Source organism: Otolemur garnettii, unplaced genomic scaffold (assembly GCF_000181295.1).
Source record: "Otolemur garnettii isolate 467f Iridium unplaced genomic scaffold, OtoGar3 scaffold00002, whole genome shotgun sequence".
Classification (NCBI taxonomy): Eukaryota; Metazoa; Chordata; class Mammalia; order Primates; family Galagidae; genus Otolemur; species Otolemur garnettii.
In genome coordinates, this window is record NW_003852397.1 from 54,630,343 (window position 1) to 54,649,989 (window position 19,647).

Below are 19,647 nucleotides of genomic sequence, written 5' to 3' on the forward strand. Positions count from 1 at the left end.
AAAAAAAAAAAAAAAACGAAAATTCCACACCTCACTTTATGTGTTAGGTCAAAGTTAAAACTTTGTTTCATGCACAAAATTATTGAAAATATATAAGGGTGAATGTGGTGACTCCTGCCTGTAATCCTAGCACTCTTGGGAGGCCCACACAGGGGGATTGCTTAAGACGAAGATTTTGAGACCAGCCAGAGTTAGAGTGAGACACTGTCTCTACAAAAAATAGAAAACAAATTAGCCAGATACAGTGGTGCATACCTGTAGCCTCAACTATTTGGGAGGCCAAGGGAGGAAAATTGCTTGAGCCCCAGAGTTTGAGGTTGCAGTGAGCTATGATGACATCACTGTACTCTAGCCTGGAGGGTAGAGCAAGATTCTTATCTCAAATTTTCTGTTTCTTCATGATTTGGTCTCAGTAGGTTATATATCTTAGAATGTATTCTGTTTCTTCGAGGTTATTCAATTTGTTGGCATGCAGTTTTTCCTGGTAGTCTCCTATAATATTTTTATTTATGTGACATCAGTTGTAACGCTTTCTCTTTCATTTCTGACTTTGAGTCTTTTTCTTTCCTTAGTCAAGCTGAAAGTTTTCAATTTTGTTGATCTTTTTAAAAAAACCTAGTTTTTTCATTTTTCTACTTTCTCTTTCATTAATTTATCCTTTTATGTTTATTATTTCATACCTTCTGCTAACTTTGTCTTAGTTCTTTTTTGGTAAGGTTTAAATTTAGATTGTTTATTTGATCTCTCTCTCTTTTTTTTTTTAATGTAGGCATTTACTGCTGTAAACATCTCTCTTAGTACAGGTTGTACATCCCTAATCTGAAAATACACAATCCAAAATGCCCCCAAAACCTGAAGCTTTTTGTGAGCACCAGCATGATCCTCAAAGGAAATGCTTGTGGAACATTTCTGATTTCAAATTTCTGGAGTAGAAGTCTCATACTCTATAATGAGAATATTCCAAAACGTGAAACACTTCTGGTCCCACATACTTGTGATAAGGGAAACTCAACCTTTATCCTGTATGTGTTGTAATGTTTTGGTTTTGCTTTAGTTTGTTTTAAGATATTTTCTGTTTTTCCTTTTGATTTCTTCTTTGACCTCTTGGCTGTTCAAGATTGTTTAATTTCCACATATTTGTGAATTTTCCAGGTTTCAATGGATTTCTAATTTCATTCCATTTTGGTTAGAAAATATATTTGAGCTGGGCCCGGTGGCTCACGCCTATAACCTTACCACTGTGAGAGGCTAAGGCGAGTGGATTGCCCTGAGCTCACAAGTTCAAGACCAGCCTGAGTAAGAGTAGCCTAAAAATAGCCAGGCATTGTGGAGGGTACCTATAGTCCCAGCTACTTGGCTAAGCCAAGAGAATCACTTGAGCCCAAGAGTTTGAGGTTGCTGTGAGCTAGATGTCATGGCACTTTACCGAGGGTGACAAAGTGAGACTCTGTCTCCAAAAAAAAAAGAAAAAATATATATATATATAAATTTGATTTCAATGCTCTTAAATTTTTTAAGGCTTCTTTTGTGACATACCATGTGTTCTACCCTGAAGAATGTTCTGTGTATACTTGAGAGAATGTGTATTCTACTGCTATTGGGCAGAATGTTCTGTTTGTGTCTCTTAGATCCACTTGGGTCTTCAGTGTCATTCAAGTTTTCTGTTTCTTTATTGATTTTCTGTGTGGATCTTCTATTATTAAAATCTGTTATTGTGTTGCTATTTCTTTCTTCAGTTCTATCAGTGTTTGCTTTATATTTTGGTGCTCTGATGTTTTCAGATCTTCCTGGGGACTTGACCCTCTTATTGTTATACAATATCCTTTGTCTCTTGTGACAGCTTCTAACTTAAAGTTTATTTTGTCTGTTAGGAGTGTGTCTACCCTGCTGTGTTTGGTACCATTTGCATGGGATATCCTTTTCTGTTCTTTCACTTTTATGGATTTCTATGTGAAATCCAGAGTTTCGTTTAGATAGTATATATTTAGTTCTTGCTTTTTTCTCCATTCAGCCACTTTGTCTTTTGATTGGGGAGTTTAGTCCATTTAATTATTGATAGGAAAGGACTTACTATTACCATTTGTTAAGTGTTTTCTATCTATCTTGTACTTCTTTTCCTTCTTTCCTCTCATTCGCCTTTCCTTTGTGTTTCATTAATTTTTTATAGTATCATGCTTTGATTCCCATCTCATTTTCTTTTATCTCCTATAGGCTTTTTCTTTCTGGTTACCATGGGCTTACATGAAATACTTTGTAATAATAATAATAATCTGTTTTTGACTGATAATCAAGGCTACTCTTAATCTTGGCACAATTAGATATAACAAATGCACTTTTTTTTTTACTTTTCCATTTTAACCTTTATTTAATTGCTTCAAATAGAATTGACTAGAATAAGTGAATATATATTTTATGATTCTAATGCAAATAAATCCCAGTGGTATTTTTCTAGGACTTGATGAATTGACTCTTAACAATCATCTGGAAATACAATGGGTTAGACTAGTCAAAATACTCTTGAAAATATATATGTAAAGGAGGACTAGTACTATTCAATACAAAACAACAGATTTCTAATAGCAAATCTCTATTTTACTGGCATAAGCAAGGAAATGAAATGAAATAGAATAAAACAGAACATCCAAATTAGTATATGAGAATAAATTGTTCAATAAATATTAGAATGTTTGATTACTCTTTTGGAGGAAAAAGTTAGATTCATATATCCTACTTTATACCAAAACAAATGCTAAATAGTTAAACTTTTACTTTAAAAGATATTTACTGCAAGAAAATATAAATGGATATATAGTATATCATATTAGAGTGGGAAGGAACCATTAAAATGAAAAGATTGTTAGATTTGGCTTCCTAAAAATTTAAAACTTCTGCACATCTATAAGTACTATAAACAAAAATTAAAAAACAAAACTGAGACATTATTTCCAACATACAGAACAATCAAGGGATTGTGTCTCTAATATGTGACAAATGAACTCTTATAAATTAGAGGAATTAATAGAAAAATAGCCAAAATATGTATATCTAAATATAGTTCTCAAAAGAAGTAGAAATGGCCAAAAAAGCATACAAGAGATTTTAGAACTTGGATGGCAAAGAAATGCAAATTAAAGCGACAGCGAGTTACTGTTTTCACCTTTTTGATTGGTGAAGGCTGTTTAAATCTCTGTCTTGGCATCAGTGCCTCTGTGGGCACAGCTTTAGTGGCACACCCTATGGATGGGAATGCACATTGGCACTGCCTTTCTAGGTAGCAGATTGTTCCTGAGTATCAAAAAGCTTGACTTTTTTTCAAAGACCTTGGTCCCAGCCATTAAACTTCCAGGAATTTTTTCTAAGGGGATCATCTAACTTGCACATAAACATTATGTATACTGATGCTCAATGCAGTATTATTTTGAGTTCATTTTAAACGTTCATTTAAAATAATGCATACTGGGACCTGATCAAACTAAAGAGCTTCTGCACAGCCAAGAACACAGTAAGTAAGGCAAGCAGACAGCCATCAGAATGGGAGAAGATTTTCACAGGTTATGTCTCCAACAAAGTTTTAATAACCAGAATCCATAGAGAACTTAAACGTATTAGCAAGAAGAAAATGAGTGATCCCATCTCAGGGTGGGCAAGGGATTTGAAGAGAAATTTCTCTAAAGAAGATTGGTGCACGGCCTACAGATATATGAAAAAATGCTCACCATCCTTAATCATCAGAGAAATGCAAATCAAAACTACTCTGAGATATCATCTAACTCCAGTGAGATTAGCCTATATCACAAAATCCCAAAACCAGAGATGCTGGCGTGGATGTGGAGAAAAGGGAACATTCCTACACTGCTGGTGGGAATGTAAACTAATACGTTCCTTCTGGAAAGACATCTGGAGAACACTTAGAGAACTAAAAATAGAACTGCCGTTTGACCCTGCAATTCCTTTATTAGGTATATTCCCAGATGACCAAAAATCACATTACAACAAAGACATTTGTATCAGAATGTTTATTGCAGCCCAATTCATAATTGCCAGATCATGGAAGAAGCCCAAGTGCCCATTGATCCACGAATGGATCAACAAACTGTGGTATATGTACACCATGGAATACTATGCAGCCATAAAGAAAGATGGAGACTTTACATCCTTCATGTTCACATGGATGGAGCTGGACAATGTTCTTCTTAGCAAAGTATCACAAGAATGGAGGAAAAAGTATCCAATGTACACACCCCTATTATGAAACTAATTTATACCTTTTATATGAAAGCTATAACCTAATAACAGCCTAAGAATATGGGGAGGAGGAGGGAGAGGGGACGGGGGAATGGGTGGAGGGAGGGGGATTGGAGGGATCACTTCTGAGGTTTATCTTACAAGGGTACAAGTGAAACTTTCTAAGAGTAGAATGTGAACGTTTTAAAATAATAACTAAGAAAATGACATGAAGGCTATGTTAACCAGTTTGATGGAAGTGTTTCGGATTGTATGTGAAAACCCCACACTGTACCCCAGAAGTGCATTAATGTACATAGTTACCATTCAATAAAAAAAAAAGAACCCCCCCTAAAAAATAAATAAAATAAAATAATGCATGATACCTGGTACAGAATTATTTTTATACATGATACAATATTCAAATAATACAAAAGGAAATAAAGGAAAAAATCCTTCTCCCAGTTCTGTCTTCTGTTTTCTCAATTTCTCTCCCACAGGGCCACCAGTTACTTATGAATATTTCTGGAAATACTCTTTATACATTTAAGAATATACACATATATGTGTCTTTTATTTTGTTTATTTAATTTTGTATTTAGAGGTTATGGTAGTATGCTAATGCAGATAGCATGCTACTGTCTATCCCTTGCTTTTCTCATTTTCTGTATCTTAGTGTGTCTTCTGTTATCAATAAGTACTACAGTACAAGCAGTATACTGAACCCCATAAATGCATCAATGTACAAAATTGTGATTTAATAAAAGAAAAAAAAGTACTACAGTACAAAGGTTGAGAGCACACACCACGTGGGTTTGAACAAATTCTATTATTTACTAGCTATGTTGTTTTGGTCAAGTTTCTTAACTTCTCTTTATTTCTTTATCTATAAGTATAATGATGATCCCTCCTAGGCATAGGGTTACCATAGTATCATATTAAATGAGTAAATATACATAAAGTACATAAAACAGTGCCTTGTACATCCTACATAAGATAGGAGTTAACAATTATGAGTACATATGGTACTGCATCCTTTCTAATAGTTGTGTAATATTTCACACTGTAGATAATTTATATTTTGTTTTACCAGTCCCATGTTAATGGACAACTAGTTTGTTCCCAGCATTACTGTTACCACAAAATTTCAGGATTTGTTACGACATATTTTGGGGGGAAATAACATAAATGTCCACAGTTTAGGTAGGGCACAGTATATATCCATACAGTAGAATATAGTAGAACCAATTAGAATAAATTTGTATGTAAAAGTACATCTGATAATATATGAAAATGTTCACATATATTTCATTAAGTAGAAACAAACATTTGAATTTTGCTGGATTTTTCCAGTAATAAACATGATATAAATTATAGACATTTAGAAATGATAGTAAAGTATAAAGAAAAATAATAACCACCCTAGTCCTGTGATTTAGAGTTAGCTATGCTTAGCATGATTGTATTTCATACAATCTCTCCTTCTGATAATTTGCACTAATTATTTTATAGGAAGAAAGGGTTACTATCTTAGCTAAAAGTAGCAGGGAGCAGTGAGTTGGAGAAATTGGCCATCAGTGGATGTTATAGGTGAAAACTACTTGGCTGTAGACAAGAGGGTTCTTAGGAAAGTGGTGCTATTTGAGTGGAGCATTTTTTCAGGGAGAGATCATAGGAGCTACTCCTTTTTTTTTTCTTCTTTTTTTAGAGACAGAGTCTCACTGTATCACCCTCAGTAGAGTGCCGTAGCATCATAGCTTATAGCAACCTCCAACTCCTAGGCTTAGGCAGTTCTCTTGCTTCAGCCTCCCAAGTACCTGGGACTACAGGTGCCCACCACAGCTTCCAACTATTTTTTTGTTGCAGTTTGCCCAGGTTCAAACCCTCCACCCTCGGTATATGGGGCTGGCGCCCTACCCACTGAGCCACAGGCAGAGCCCCAGGAGCTACTTCTTTTGAATGTCAGTCATTTTCATTTTTTTGTTTGTTTGTTTCTGTCCATACTTTCATTCATCCCATAAGCGTCTATTATTAGAGATCAGTTTTATACCAGCATGTTCCTCAGGGCTAGGGACTCAGACATGAACAAAGTAGGCAAGGACTATATACCCTTCGGGAAACTTGAAGCAAAACACATTACAGAGTGGCAGACAAAGGGTGAGCACGCATGTGTCTGAGATGCTTCGTGTAATACTAACTACAAGGGTGAGCACGCATGTGTCTGAGATGCTTCGTGTAATACTAACTACAAACACTTTGCCATGTGTCTTCCTAACGATTGTCTCTGTGGCTGCTCAGTGTTCTCTCCAGTAGCTATGCACTGACTTAGTTAACCGTTCCTACTACAACATCTCTATTAGATATTCATATTGTTTGCATGGATATTTCATGGTCCTTGACATTACTCAACTGCTTTTCAAATGGATTGTTCCAGTTTTATATGTACCAGCAACATGTGAATGAATGGGCCTGTACCATCAAAACCTCACTGCCACTGGCTGTATGTTTTTATCATTTCTGTTCATTTAATAGGTACAAAACTAGGTCGTATTATTTAGACGTTTTATTTGATTTCTGTTAGATCTTAAGCTGTACTTCCTCTGAAATGCTTTAGCTGTTTAAATCTTTTTTTCGCTACTTATTTTGGCTCTTGATGTGAAAAACAGACTCTGTAGAGTGACAGTTAAGAGCTCATATTCTAGACTTAAACAAACCTGGTTTATCTCCAGCTTTGCTACTTAGGAGCTATGTGACCTTGGTCACAGGGGTTTAGGGAAATGCTGAGACAAAGAAGAGCATTCTCAGCTGAGCGGCTCTCCTGAGAAGCAGAATTACGGAGGGAGAGATCGATGGCCTGGGTACATTTGGGGGATGGTGGGCCAACTCTCTGTGTCTGGCTTCATTGAATAAGGCAGCTGTATTACTGTTTCATTCTGAAGTTTTCAAATGTGTGGAATTTGGATTGAAGGCAGGTAACACGGGGTCATAGATTCAGTTTCTCCCTGGAAATAAGACCCAAACCCAGAAGAGTACCTAGGGACAGGCAAGGAGGGGTGGTAGAAAAATCCCAGAGTCAGGCAGTCTGGCTTTGAATCCCACACCTTCCATGCATTAAGACAATGTACTCATAGAAAATGGGTGAAGAGTCGTGGTGCCATTGCATACTGTGAAGACCAGAGATGATTGTTATGTCTTGCACAAACAAGACACTCAACAAACATGGGCTATTCCAAACCAACAGTGGATGGGGAAACATATCTGCCATTGTGGAAGGTGAGGCCAGAATTCTTCCTGCCCAGTGTTTAGCCATCAGCCTTGCTCCTTCCCTTGGTTTCTCACTGCTGAGGGGACTATTGCCAGTATAGCCTGCAGTGGGAAAATGAGCTTTCAAAGATAGGTTTCTTTTATAGAGTGTCCAGTAGAATGCCCTGGGAAAATTTATGACATGGAAACAGAATAGGGGCTAACTGGATATCTCAAAATTTTGGTAACCTCACTTAGTGACTAAGTCTTGTTTTCTAAGAGAAAAGGATGTTTGGATTCTCAGCAGTCACATCTGCTTTTGAACTCTGTGCAGTCTGTGCCTGGGCCTCCCCCCACTTTTAACACTCCCCTTTTTATTCGAACAGAGAAAAGTTGTGTTTGTTGACCACTCTTTCAGGGCAGGAAAGGAATGTAATGTATGCATAGACTGCCCAGAATTTCCTGTTAGACTCCCATTCCAAACCACAGGCCCTGGGATGCATTCCAGAGATTGCAGCCTAATTCTAGACAAGAAGAAATGGTACATTCATTTAAATGTTGGCCTTTAGGAAGAACTCCCCATCTCCCCACTTAGAAAAAGGTGTTAGTTTTTTCCATAAGAACATAGTTGTGAATTCAGCTGTATGGTCTTTTCAGGGTTATAATGGCTCTGATATTCCCATGTGTGAAAATATAGCCTTAAGTTGGGCAATGTCGGTGTTCAGTTTTGTAGCCTCAACAGCATTGATGTCTCTACCAACATTTGGTACAGGGCATATTTTTAATGTTCTGCTATAAATACTTGGACAGTATAAATCTGCTATGAATTACTTTTTTTTTTTTATTTTTTGAGACAGAGTGAGACTTTGTCACCCTAGGTAGAGTGGTATGGCGTCGTCGTATCTCATAGCTACCTCAAATTCTTGGGCTCAAGCGATCCTCCTGCCTCAGCCTCCCGAGTAGCTGAGACTACAGGCTCCCTGTAGTCTGGCTAGTTTTTCTACTTTTAGTAGAGACAGGGTCTTGCTCTTGCTCAGGCTAGTCTCAAACTCCTCAAGCAATTCACCCACCTCAGCCTCCTCGAGTGCTAGGATTACAGGTATGAGACACCATGCCTGGCCTGTGGTTTACTTAATGCTCTTGTGACAAGAAAGAGGCTAGTTTTGAGGGCACATTTTTGGTGCTTTAACTTAGTGAGTTGTCAGAAAAAACCAGAGCTGGGCAGTTATTAAAACAGGAAAATTAGATTTTATTTAAGACTATACCAGTAAAGAGGAAGAGATTTCATTCTAGAACCAGGCTCAATTCAGAGTATAGCATGGGCAAGTAAGAACTTACAGCCTAGATACAGGGTGGAGTCAGTGGATAGAAAATTACTGAAAGGGGACATCAGGAATAAGGGGAGATTCTGACTAAACCAACTCCCATGATTTGGATATGGTTTGTCCTTGCCAAAACTCATGTTGAAGTTTAATTGCAGCAGTGTTGAGGGGTAGGGCCTAATAGGAAGTGTTTGGGTCATGGGAAGTGCATAGATTAACACTGCCTAGCAGGAGTGAGTTCTTGCTCTTTGGCGACTAGATTAGTTTGCCTTGAGAGCAAGACTCCTCCTTGTGTTTGCTCTCTTTTTGCGTGAACCTGCTTCTCTTCTCCTTTCCACCATGAGCTGAAGCAGCTGGAAACCCTTGCCAGAGGAGCTGCCTCATACTGGACTTCTCAACCTCCAAAGAATTGTGAACCAAATAAACTTCTTTATAAACTACCCAGTCTCAGATATTCTCTTACGGCAACACAAAACAGACTAAGGTGCTACCTGACAGGATTTGTGATAAAGACAGGTCAGGGTAGAGCAGACATTACCTAGGAGATGATGGAGGATGAGAAAGCCAATTAAATATCAAGAGTAATCAGATGGTGGAGGATTAGAGGTTCTTGCAAAACTGAAATGACTGAGAGGTTCTTGCTAAATTTGGATTTTACATGGAAATGCACAGATGAACCTAAGAGAAGGCTCAGGAGTCTGGCTAAAGTTTGGTCAAGCAAAGAATCTATCAGTGTTAAGTCAGTTTTTCTTCTAAAAATTATATTGTGCTGGATCTTTGGTGATCTGGCACCTTGTGCTGACACATTTGTACTATAAGAGGTTGGCTTGGAGTCACAGAAATTAAAGTCAAGCTTTCTTTGTTTTCTGTAACTACCAAGATGCAATTTCTTCATTTGTGGAGAAACTTGTATCATTAGGAATGGATTTGTAGTGAATAGCAAACATTTCCACCTATATTCTAGCCACCCAGATTTTCATCCTGAATAAGGATTTTTTACAGGAAGTTTTAGGTCATATCAAGAATAAGGACAGATGAAAGCTCTGTGCGTGGTGGGGGGGTTATGCTCAGGAAGGTGGGTATGGGAGGCTCTGAATCAGTAGAGATCCCAAAGGTTTGGGTCCTGAAGCCAGGAGTTAAGAGTGGTTCCACCATCAACCCATGAATGGATTAATAAATTATGGTATATGTATACCATGGAATACTATGCAGCATTAAAAAATGGGGACTTTACCTCTTTTATGTTTACATGGATGGAGCTAGAAAATATTCTTCTTGGTAAAGTATCTCAGGAATGGGGAAAAAATATCCAATGTACTCAGCACTATGAAACCAATTTATAATCACTCAGACTTTCTTATGAAAGATGAATCACAACTATAGCCTAGGATGAAGGAGGGAAGGGAGAGGGGTGGATCGATAGAGTGAGGGTTAATAGGGGGAGGGGAAGAGAGGAGGGTGGGTCGATAGAGGGTTTATAGGGAGACTACACCTATGGAGCATATTGCAAGTACAAGTTGGATCCATCAGGTGTAAAACACAAATGTCTTAACACTGTAATTGGGTACATGAGGTGAAAGCTATGTTAATTAGTAGGATGTAAGCACTCCAATTTGTATAAATAATCAACAGTGAATCCCCCTGCCCAAAAATAAGTTAATTAAAGTTGTTAAAAAAAAAAAAGAAAGAAAGAAAAAGAAAAGGAATGATTCCAAAGCCTCACATATCTTGAATCTAAAGCAGATCAGAAAGAAAGAATCGTAGGGACATGGGCAGATATAGCACTAAGAAATGCTGGCTATTTGAGGTCAAAATTTCAATTTCTAGATACTAAAGGTAACTAGTTAGATCAGGAAGTATAACAGGATGATCAGAAATGCCCCCCTCAGGCTGGGTGCCGAGGCTCTGTAATCATCACTTAAGGCCAGGAGTTTGAGACCAGCCTGAGCAACATAGCAAGACCCCACATCTACAAATAATTAAAAAATTAGCTGAGTGTGATGATGTGCCCTTGCCATCCAGCTACTCGGGAGGCTGAGGCTGGAGGACTGCCTCTGCCCACAACTTTGAATTTGCAGTAAATTATGATGACCCACTGTACTTTAGCCCAGCCTGCAGAAAAAGACCCTATCTCAAAAATAAATGCCCCCTCAGCCTGTACATACAAACTGGTTGTGGACCCAGTTTAGTAGTTCTGTTCACATGCTCTTCATACAAATTCTCTTGGGCCACTGAAGGTACTAAACCCCACTGTCAGCCTTAGTGTACATTGCCTGGATATTTCATATTTTTTAATTACAGTGCTTTCTTCCTAACCATATTTAATAAATATATCATTACATAGAAAAGGCCTGAGTCCTGTGGTTTGTGTTAAGCCTCACATGTGAGGCTTCTTTTTGTTTGTTTAGTTTCTATCATTATCGTTGTTATTATACAAAAAAACTTTTACTGGATAGAACAAAGTTTTAAAGAGCTACTTAAATGTTCTTAGTTCATAATTCACATAAACAAAACCAAAATGGGTCTGCCTACATGTTTTCTCATAAAACCAGGCTGTTGTTTTAAGGACTTATGTTTGGATACAAGCTAAATTCTCAGGATTCACAGTGGGACCTTCAACTGTACCTAAACCAAACATAAATTTTTGTTATATTTTAAGTTACTGGTAGGTTTCCTCTCTTATATGAATATACATATTTTTCTACACCCATACAACAGTCCTGCAGGATAGGTATTATTTTTCTCATATTACCATTGCCATTTAGGTTGGGGAAGTCACATCAGCCAACAAGTGGCAGAGTTGGAACTTGAACCCAAATGTAATCCAAATCCTGTTTTCTGTCTATGTATTTTGTATTTAAAGTCAATTTCTAAATAAGAAATTCTACTCCAGGCTCTTAAATGACCCACATGTCTGATTTGCAAATAACATCTTTGCTGTAGGTTAATAGCCTGTATGCGTATTAGTCGTAATTTAAAACTTAAATGCGGTAATCGCAATTACACAGGTGAAACAGTGACATTCACGGTACAGCTCTGATCTTGCCCCTCCCCTTTTCCATAGGATCATATCCAAACTCATCACTTTTATTTGCAAGACCCAGCTATTATCATCGATCTCATACTCCTTGCCCCCTCTTTGATTTCTTGAATGTTTTGTGCTCTCTCTCACATCAGGCCCTTTGCATATTGATGTTTCCTCACTTCCTTGCTCTCCCTACCACAACAATTTTGTGAAATTCTGAGCCCTACTTAGAAGATGCTTCTTCTAAGAAGCCATTTTCATAGCTCTCTTCACAGTCCTCAGTCTGGGGTCTGTGTCTTTCTTTGGGGCCCAAGAGTGTCCTGCCCTTTCCCATCCTAACAGAACTCATTCTTTACCAGAAGTGCTTATTCAAATATCTCTTCTACTACTCACGAGCTTCAGATGGTTGGGACCGTGCCAATATGATCCTATGGAAAAGGGGAGGGTCAGGATCAGAGCTGTATTGTGAATGTGTTGTTCCTCAGTGTTTCCTCGGTGTTTCTGAGGAACAATGCATTCACTGTGTTGTTCAAACTGTGCTGTTGAAAACTGCCTAGCATAGGTGCTTACATTTTTGAGATAATCGTTTCCATTACAAATAACATAAGCCCAGTTATATTGGCTTAGGAGTAAAGGGGAATTTGTGTCTTACATAAATGGAAATTTCAGAAAGGTCTGGTTTTAATAAAACTAAGTCTCCAGAAAACGTCATCAGAGATCTGTCCCTTTCTATATCTCAGCTAATTTGCTCTTAATTTTGGCTTCAGGTTCAGATAGATGCTTCTCGCTAGATGCAAAGATGGCTTCTGGTGGCTCCAGCTTCACTTCCAGGATATCTGTTCCTTTGAGAAGTTTTTGTTTTTTTATTTTTGGGGGGTTTTTGCAGTTTTTAGCCGGGACTGGGTTTGAACCTGCCACCTCTGGCGTACGGGGCTGGCGCCCTACTCCTTTGAGCCACAGACACTGCCCTCAGGATATATCTTCCAATAGTGCTCATGTGAATCCTGTGCAGACTCTACTTGACTTCAGTTGGGTCATGAGCCCATCCCTAAGCCAGTCATGTAGCTCTGGTTGGCCAGGCTTTGATAATAGTCTGAACGTGGTGGGGTGAGAGTGTTCTCCAGAGCAAAATTAAGGAACTTGTACCAGAAAGAAGGGTAATAGATTCTGGCAGACAAAAAGTGTCAGAGTCTAGGTGGCACCTGTGGCTCAGTGAGTAGGGCACCAGCCCCGTATACCAAGGGTGGCAGGTTCGAACCCAGCCCCGGCCAAACTGCAACAAAAAAATAGCCAGGTATTGTGGTTGGCACCTGTAATCCCAGCTACTCAGGAGGCTGAGGCAAGAGAATTGCCTAAGCCCAAGAGCTTGATGTTGCTGTGAGCTGTGACACCATAACACTCTACCAAGGGCGACAAAATGAAATTCTATCTCTAAAAAACAAAAAAAAAGTGTCAGAGTCTATTACATTCTCCATCTGTAACTGGTAATTTGAAGATACAGGTTCTTAGTACTGGGCCAGCACTCTGCCTAGAGACACCAGGAGGTATTTCGAAGGCTTCCCATCTTGCCTTAGAGAGGAAGGCAACTGTCTAGATATCCAAATTAAGCCTCCCCATTGATAAGCTCCAAGCCTGGTGCTGGTAGATGGCAGGTCCCCAGCTCTGGGGAGAGAAAGAGAGAAATGCATATGAGTTGGTCTTTATTTGCTGGTCTATAATGACACCAAGTCCAGGGGCCCTAGACAGAAGTGTTAGCTCCAAGGTATATACAGGACAAACAGAACAACATGCCTCTTTTCCTTAGTTTCACACCATCCTCCAGTGATACACAGGGACTGTGGGTGAGGCCAGTACGCAACATATCTAGCTTTCCACAACCCTCCCTGGGATTTCTGCTCTACCCACACCTGCTCAGGAAATAGAGAAAGTCTTAGGATCACTACATCTGCCTCTGCCAAGGATCTCTCTTTACTCACCCTATGGACAGTCTATGCCCATGACCCAACCACCTGTGTGTGTTAGAACCAGCTATGGACTTCTCTTCATTAGCAAGGCTAAGGAAAAGAAAGACATGGTCACTCTGTCAAGCCTGCACTGGGCTGCCCTGGGGAAATGGCAGCATAAGCCTACTAGGGGAGCTGGTACAGAAGACTGTGCCAGTCCTGCTAGCTTGCTTTTGTGTTCCTCCTTGCTTGGTCCTCCTCAGTGCTCCTTTTCGGTGTACAGATTAGGGCAAGAGGTCCCTGAGATCAGATGCAGACTGGGCAGGCACAATGCTCCCTGGAGTAAGGGAGTGGAGAAAGTAAAGTGTATGCTTCCCCCCCTCCACTTGAAAGCATTATGCTTGTTCTAAGGGAAAACAACCCAGCAGAGTTCATTTGGGCACTCAACCCTTTCTTTTGCCTTCCCTATATCTGCATCCAGTTTTTAGAGCGATTAGGTAGAATCACTTCCTGAGATTTTTCTAGTTGTGCTTTCTTTTTTTTTTTTAATCTTCTTTTTTTAATTAAATCATAGCAGTGTACATTAATACTATTATGGGGTACAGTGTACTGTTTCTGTATACAATTTGAAATACTTTCATCCAACTAGTTCTAGTTGTGCTTTCTCAAGTACCATTTATATAACCAAATCCAATATAGTTCCTAGTTGTCAGATGTCAGGGGGAAAAATGTATGCCAGTAGAATCCAGCTTTTGATCCAGGCTTTACCTATAGATAGAATCCCTACTTCTTTATGAAGGAGGAGGGAAGTAAGGATGTCAGTGTCATAAGGGGTCTACTGTGGAGGAAACCAGGCAGTAGGATAGGCAGAAGTTGGGTATGGACAGGAGCACGAATGTTATTGGAGAAAAGCGACAGGAAACGTTGAAATGACTTATCACTGGAAACATTTAAAAGGGCTAGCAAAGAAAGGTGCTGAGAGGCAAAATGCTAGTCAAGAACAGAGAAGCTGCAGGATCACACTTGTGCGTGGTAGGGGGTGAGGTATTTGTGGTTGGGTGGGGCTGCCAGATGAGTAAACTGATGGGAGCATTCTGCTGGGGAAAGGACTCTTGTTTGATGCCTTCTTTTCATGTGGGCCTCCTCTGGTGTTGTGGTTGGGGGTATGTTCTGTCTTGGTGACATCATAGGCAGCAGTGGCTGTGGGCCATGGCTAATCATTGTAGCCTGGTTTATTTCACAGGCTTGGAGTAAAGAAGCATAGAAATAAGTCTGAAGGTTTGGTGTTAGAAGTAGGCTATGTTTTCTCCTAAGCCTCACAAAGTTGCTGAAGAAAAGTTTAACAAGACTATTTACTTTTCCCCCATTGTCAGAGCAATTTACAATTACCATAAAGCGCTTGGAAAATACAGAAGGAAGAAATGTAAACACACATAGTCTGACAATTACTGTTAACGTTTTGGTGTGTTTATAGCAAATCCTTCCTCAATTATTATCTTTCTTAGTTTGTTTGCTTAATTATGATTAAATCAGATACATTATTCTATATCTAGTGTTTTAAGTTAATGTAATAATATAAACATTTATCTATTAAACTGTGGGTTTTAATTTCATTTATCAACCAAATTTTTTTTGCCAGATTATGAGCAAATCAAGGGACTTCTGGATAGTAGCTGGGGGTAGCAGCTGGGAGGGAAGGCCGTAGGGTCACTGCACCAGAGAGTGCACGTCTTTAGCCCTTTTCAGGATAGCAGCTGAGAGGGAAGGCCGTAGGGTCACTGCACCAGAGAGTGCACGTCTTTAGCCCTTTTCAGGAGCAAGTGAATGCTGAGGGTGGGAGAGCTAATGCTGGTTCTGAGAAAATCCTTCCATTTCCTTGCCTGGCCTGATTTTAGAGTCTCAGACCTGCACAAGAGTGGTTAGAAAGCCCTGAGCCTCCCAGAGGTTCCTGCAGGCCTTAGAGCCAACCTGACTTTACAGAAGAGCCCTGAACTCCCTCAGCTGTGGAAGTGAGGCCTCATCCCTACTTCACCTCCTCATACAAACAAGGGAGAAGCTGAGTAAGCTGCCATTCACCATCAGGGGCATGCAGGCCTCCCAGGGACTCTCCTGATCCCATAGCTTCTGTATAGTAAATAATCATATGGTGGAAATTTCAATTACTAGTTCCAGGTTTAGAAATTTTTTTAGTATGTAAGTTAGTTTGCTAATGAGTTAGCCGGTTAGTTATGGGAAAGATTTGGGTGATCCCAGGATGAAAACAAGATCTGGGAAGGTGCTTTTTGCAGGCTGCTCAGTGTCTTTGAGACATGAACAAACATCTAATTTACTTGCAGAGAAATGTACTAGCAGTAAGGGAAAAGAAAAGATTTTTTTCTTCCCCTGGATAAATTATATGAGTGTGGCATAAAAATTAAAACACCCAGAGTAACAATGAAATGGCTTAGCCAATCATTTATGTTAAACACAAGTTTATTGGAATGCTTTTCTTCCCAGTTGGCATGCTCTCTCCTTCTTAGGCTGGCCTAAATTGTTTCAAGATTGTCTTCAGCGTGGTACATGGGAAAATCACACACTTTGTAAGCAGGCCCACTTGGGTTTAAATCCTGGCACAAGCAATTAACTGGTTTTATTTTTTCAGCAATAACACCTATCTCCTGTAGCTATAAGGATTATGTGAGATGAGGTTTGTGAAATATTGGAACTAAAGGGTTGGCCCTTAGTAAACAGTGGTCATTATTTATTCCCACCACTGCTATTTGAAAGGCTCCCATGCCTGGTGGTCTCTATGGCTAGTCTGGCCTGGCCTGCCATTGGGACCCAAATGAGATGACTGGTGCTCTGTGATATGCATCTAGGGACTAATGAGCAAAACAGAAACAGCTACCTTTACTGGGACTTATGGTTGTAAAGCTTATCTTTAGTGAGCAAAAATCATAAATTCATACTTAGCAGGCCATTTGCCTAAACCTAGGCTAGAAACTGCCATATCTGTGGACTTGCTGGAGAAACAGCTTTCCTTTTTTTGTTTATTTGTTTGTTTTTAATACATGATCTTGCTCTGTTGTCCAGGCTGGAATGCAGGGCATCATCATAGCTCACTGTAACTTCAAACTCCTGGGATCAAGCAACCCTCCTGCCACAGCCTCCTGAGTAGCTGGTACTATAGGTACACACTACCGTGCTAATTTTTTTCTAGCAAAAACAGCTTTTTAATCCTTTTTCAGAATTTCCATTTGAATACATTCAATTTTACTGCCGGCACAAGAAAACCCCAAAACTTGTAACAAAGATTTTGTGATCTCTTAGGGGAAAAGGTACTATGTAAATGACTTACAAGTTCACAAAAAGCAGAATTGTGCCAGAATTGCTTTTTGGGAGAAATAAACGCAAATAGCTATCATGTGGATTTAAATCATTGCCTGCATTGGTGATTTTCCCATTAACTCTAAACATGGTCCTTGCCTGTAGCCTCTCCTCAGAGCACTGCTGACCCACCCAGGCATGGTATGTGGTGGGACAGCCCCAGCTACATTCCCAGGCAAAGCTCCTGCCCCTCTAAGTTGTCAGTCCTTCCCTGAGGGGTGTTTTTCATCTATACCAATTTTTGCCTTTTATTCCTGACTTGTGGCAGCTTGTCTTGAGCTGTGGTTAAACACAACAGATTGTCACTCCTCCAGTGCCTTAGTTCAGGACAGGCCAAGGCACAGTATTACCCTGGATTCACAAAGACTGGCTGTGTCCTGGCTAGCCCAGCTCAGCAGAAGCACGTGTCTCCATCCTCTATCTCCTGCTGTGTGTTTCAGTGTAATGGAAGTTTTCATCCCTGAGCACCATGGGGCCAGTACCCCATCAACTTCTTGACCAATGGTGAAGTTTAAGAATGGAGTTCCTTTGTGCCCTTATGTATCTTGCTTCTTAACCCATGTAGTTAGACATTTCTGTAGTGAGCAGGGAGTATCAGGTCAGATTTATGCCTGAAAAGGATGTTTGTTTTGAAGTAACATTGTAGGGTAGGAATACTTCACTGCTGGGTCTAGGAATGCAGATGGTGACTGAGCCTGAGGACAGGACAGTTAATGAGCCAGCAGCCTCTGCTGGGCTGAAGTCAAAGGGGTTCTTTCTAGTCATTAGACTTCATGGACAAGCTGGCCCCTAGGATTCGTATGAGATTACCAATCCTTTAGAGTCATTTCCAGAGGCCCCTCATCTTCTCCTGAGCAGGCCCCCTGGAATCAGGACTCTGGGGGACAATACCACATTGGAATTTTACATCGTTGTATTACAATGACTAGAACACCTGCAGTTGGCTATAGTGTGCTCTGTTTTTCTTTGCAGCTTCACAATGCAACATCAGCTTAAAGAAGCAGAGGAGCCGCAGCATCCTCAGCTCCTTCTTCTGCTGCTTCCGTGATTACAATGTGGAGGCCCCTCCACCCAGCAGCCCCAATGTGCTTCCGCCACTGGTGGAGGAGAATGGTGGGCTCCAGAAGGTCAGTACTGGGGAACTGGGTCACTGAGACTGGAATAGTAACATCTGACCCATCCTTGACCAATATTCCTAATAAGAACATATGATAGTATGTGCAACCATTTACTGGATTTAAAATCTCAAAAAAAAGAAATGTAATCTTTTTGGATAAGGGCTCTCTCAGTCATCCCCATTTAGAAACAAAAGAACATGTCTGAGGAGAATTTTAAGAATCACTTCACATTTTCATACCATTTTCTCTTGAGAATTCGAATGTATTAAATAGTTAAAGAACTAGTAGCAGACACACAAATAGAAGGGCAAAAAGAGAAACAGAGACATGGAGAAGAGCTGACAGTAAATATAATTGAGTTTAACTGCCTTGTTTAAAAAATCTGATACCCAAAAGAACATAACACACATATTTGTTATTAAAGTCACAAAATATGTTGTCACAAGAGGTAAAAAACCAAAATCTACTGGGCAATGCCTGTGGCTCAAAGGAGTAAGGTGCTGACCCCATATACCAGAGGTGGTAGGTTCAAACCTGGCCCCAGCCAAAAACTGCAAAAAAAAAACCAAAATCTACCTACATTCTGTCTAACAGACACATCTGAAACAAAGTGACTCAGAACAGTTAAAAGTGGAAGTAAGGGCTCAGCGCCTGTGGCTCAAATGGCTAAGGCACCAGCCACATACACCTAAGGTGGTGGGTTCGAATCCAGCCTGGGCTCGCCAAACAACAATGACAGCTGCAACCAAAAAATAGCCGGGCATTGTTGCAGGCGCCTGTGGTCCCAGTTACTTGGGAGGCGGAGGCAGAAGACTCGCTTGAGCCCAGGAGTTGGAGATTGCTATGAGCTGTGATGCCACAGCACTCTACCCCGGGTGACAGTTTGGGGCTCTATCTCAAAAAAAAAAAGTGGAAGTAAGGATGAACAAACAGACATTATACAAGTATAAACAAAAAGAAAATGGGTTATAATATTAATTTCAGTCAAAATAGAAGTTTAGGTAAAATCACAGAAAAAGCCAAAGAGCATTATTCATCATGAAGATAGTTGAGATTGAAGACACAAAAGACATAAAATTTTATATTCCAAATAACATAGCAAAAGACATGAACAGGTAATTCACAAAATAAGAAATACAACTAGTAAAACATGAAAGAAATATGGACAGTGTTGCACATATAAACATGAAAAAATGTTCAACATAATTACTAAGCAAAGGAATGTGAACCAAATAATGAGATACCCTTTTCCATCTGTCATATTATCAAAGATATTTTTAAAGATAACATTTGGGTTTGGCATAGGGTGGTGGGAGGGAAGATAGAAGATGTAAATAGGTTATTGGCAAAAATATTAATTACATCTTTCTGGAGGAATATTTGACAATAAGATCTCAAAACCGGCT

The 19,647-nt window shown here is 39.6% G+C and overlaps 1 protein-coding gene across 2 annotated transcripts in view; it reads left to right on the top strand.

Moving 5' to 3' along the window:
• The window catches only part of CTDSPL (CTD small phosphatase like), a 125,697-nt gene that overhangs the window by 69,944 nt on the left and 36,106 nt on the right, over nucleotides 1-19,647 (top strand). For both annotated transcript variants that reach the window (XM_003781796.1, XM_003781795.1), the window contains exon 2: nucleotides 18,096-18,250. In XM_003781796.1, coding sequence (XP_003781844.1) covers nucleotides 18,096-18,250 — 155 coding nt within the window. The remainder of the gene's footprint in view (nucleotides 1-18,095; nucleotides 18,251-19,647) is intronic.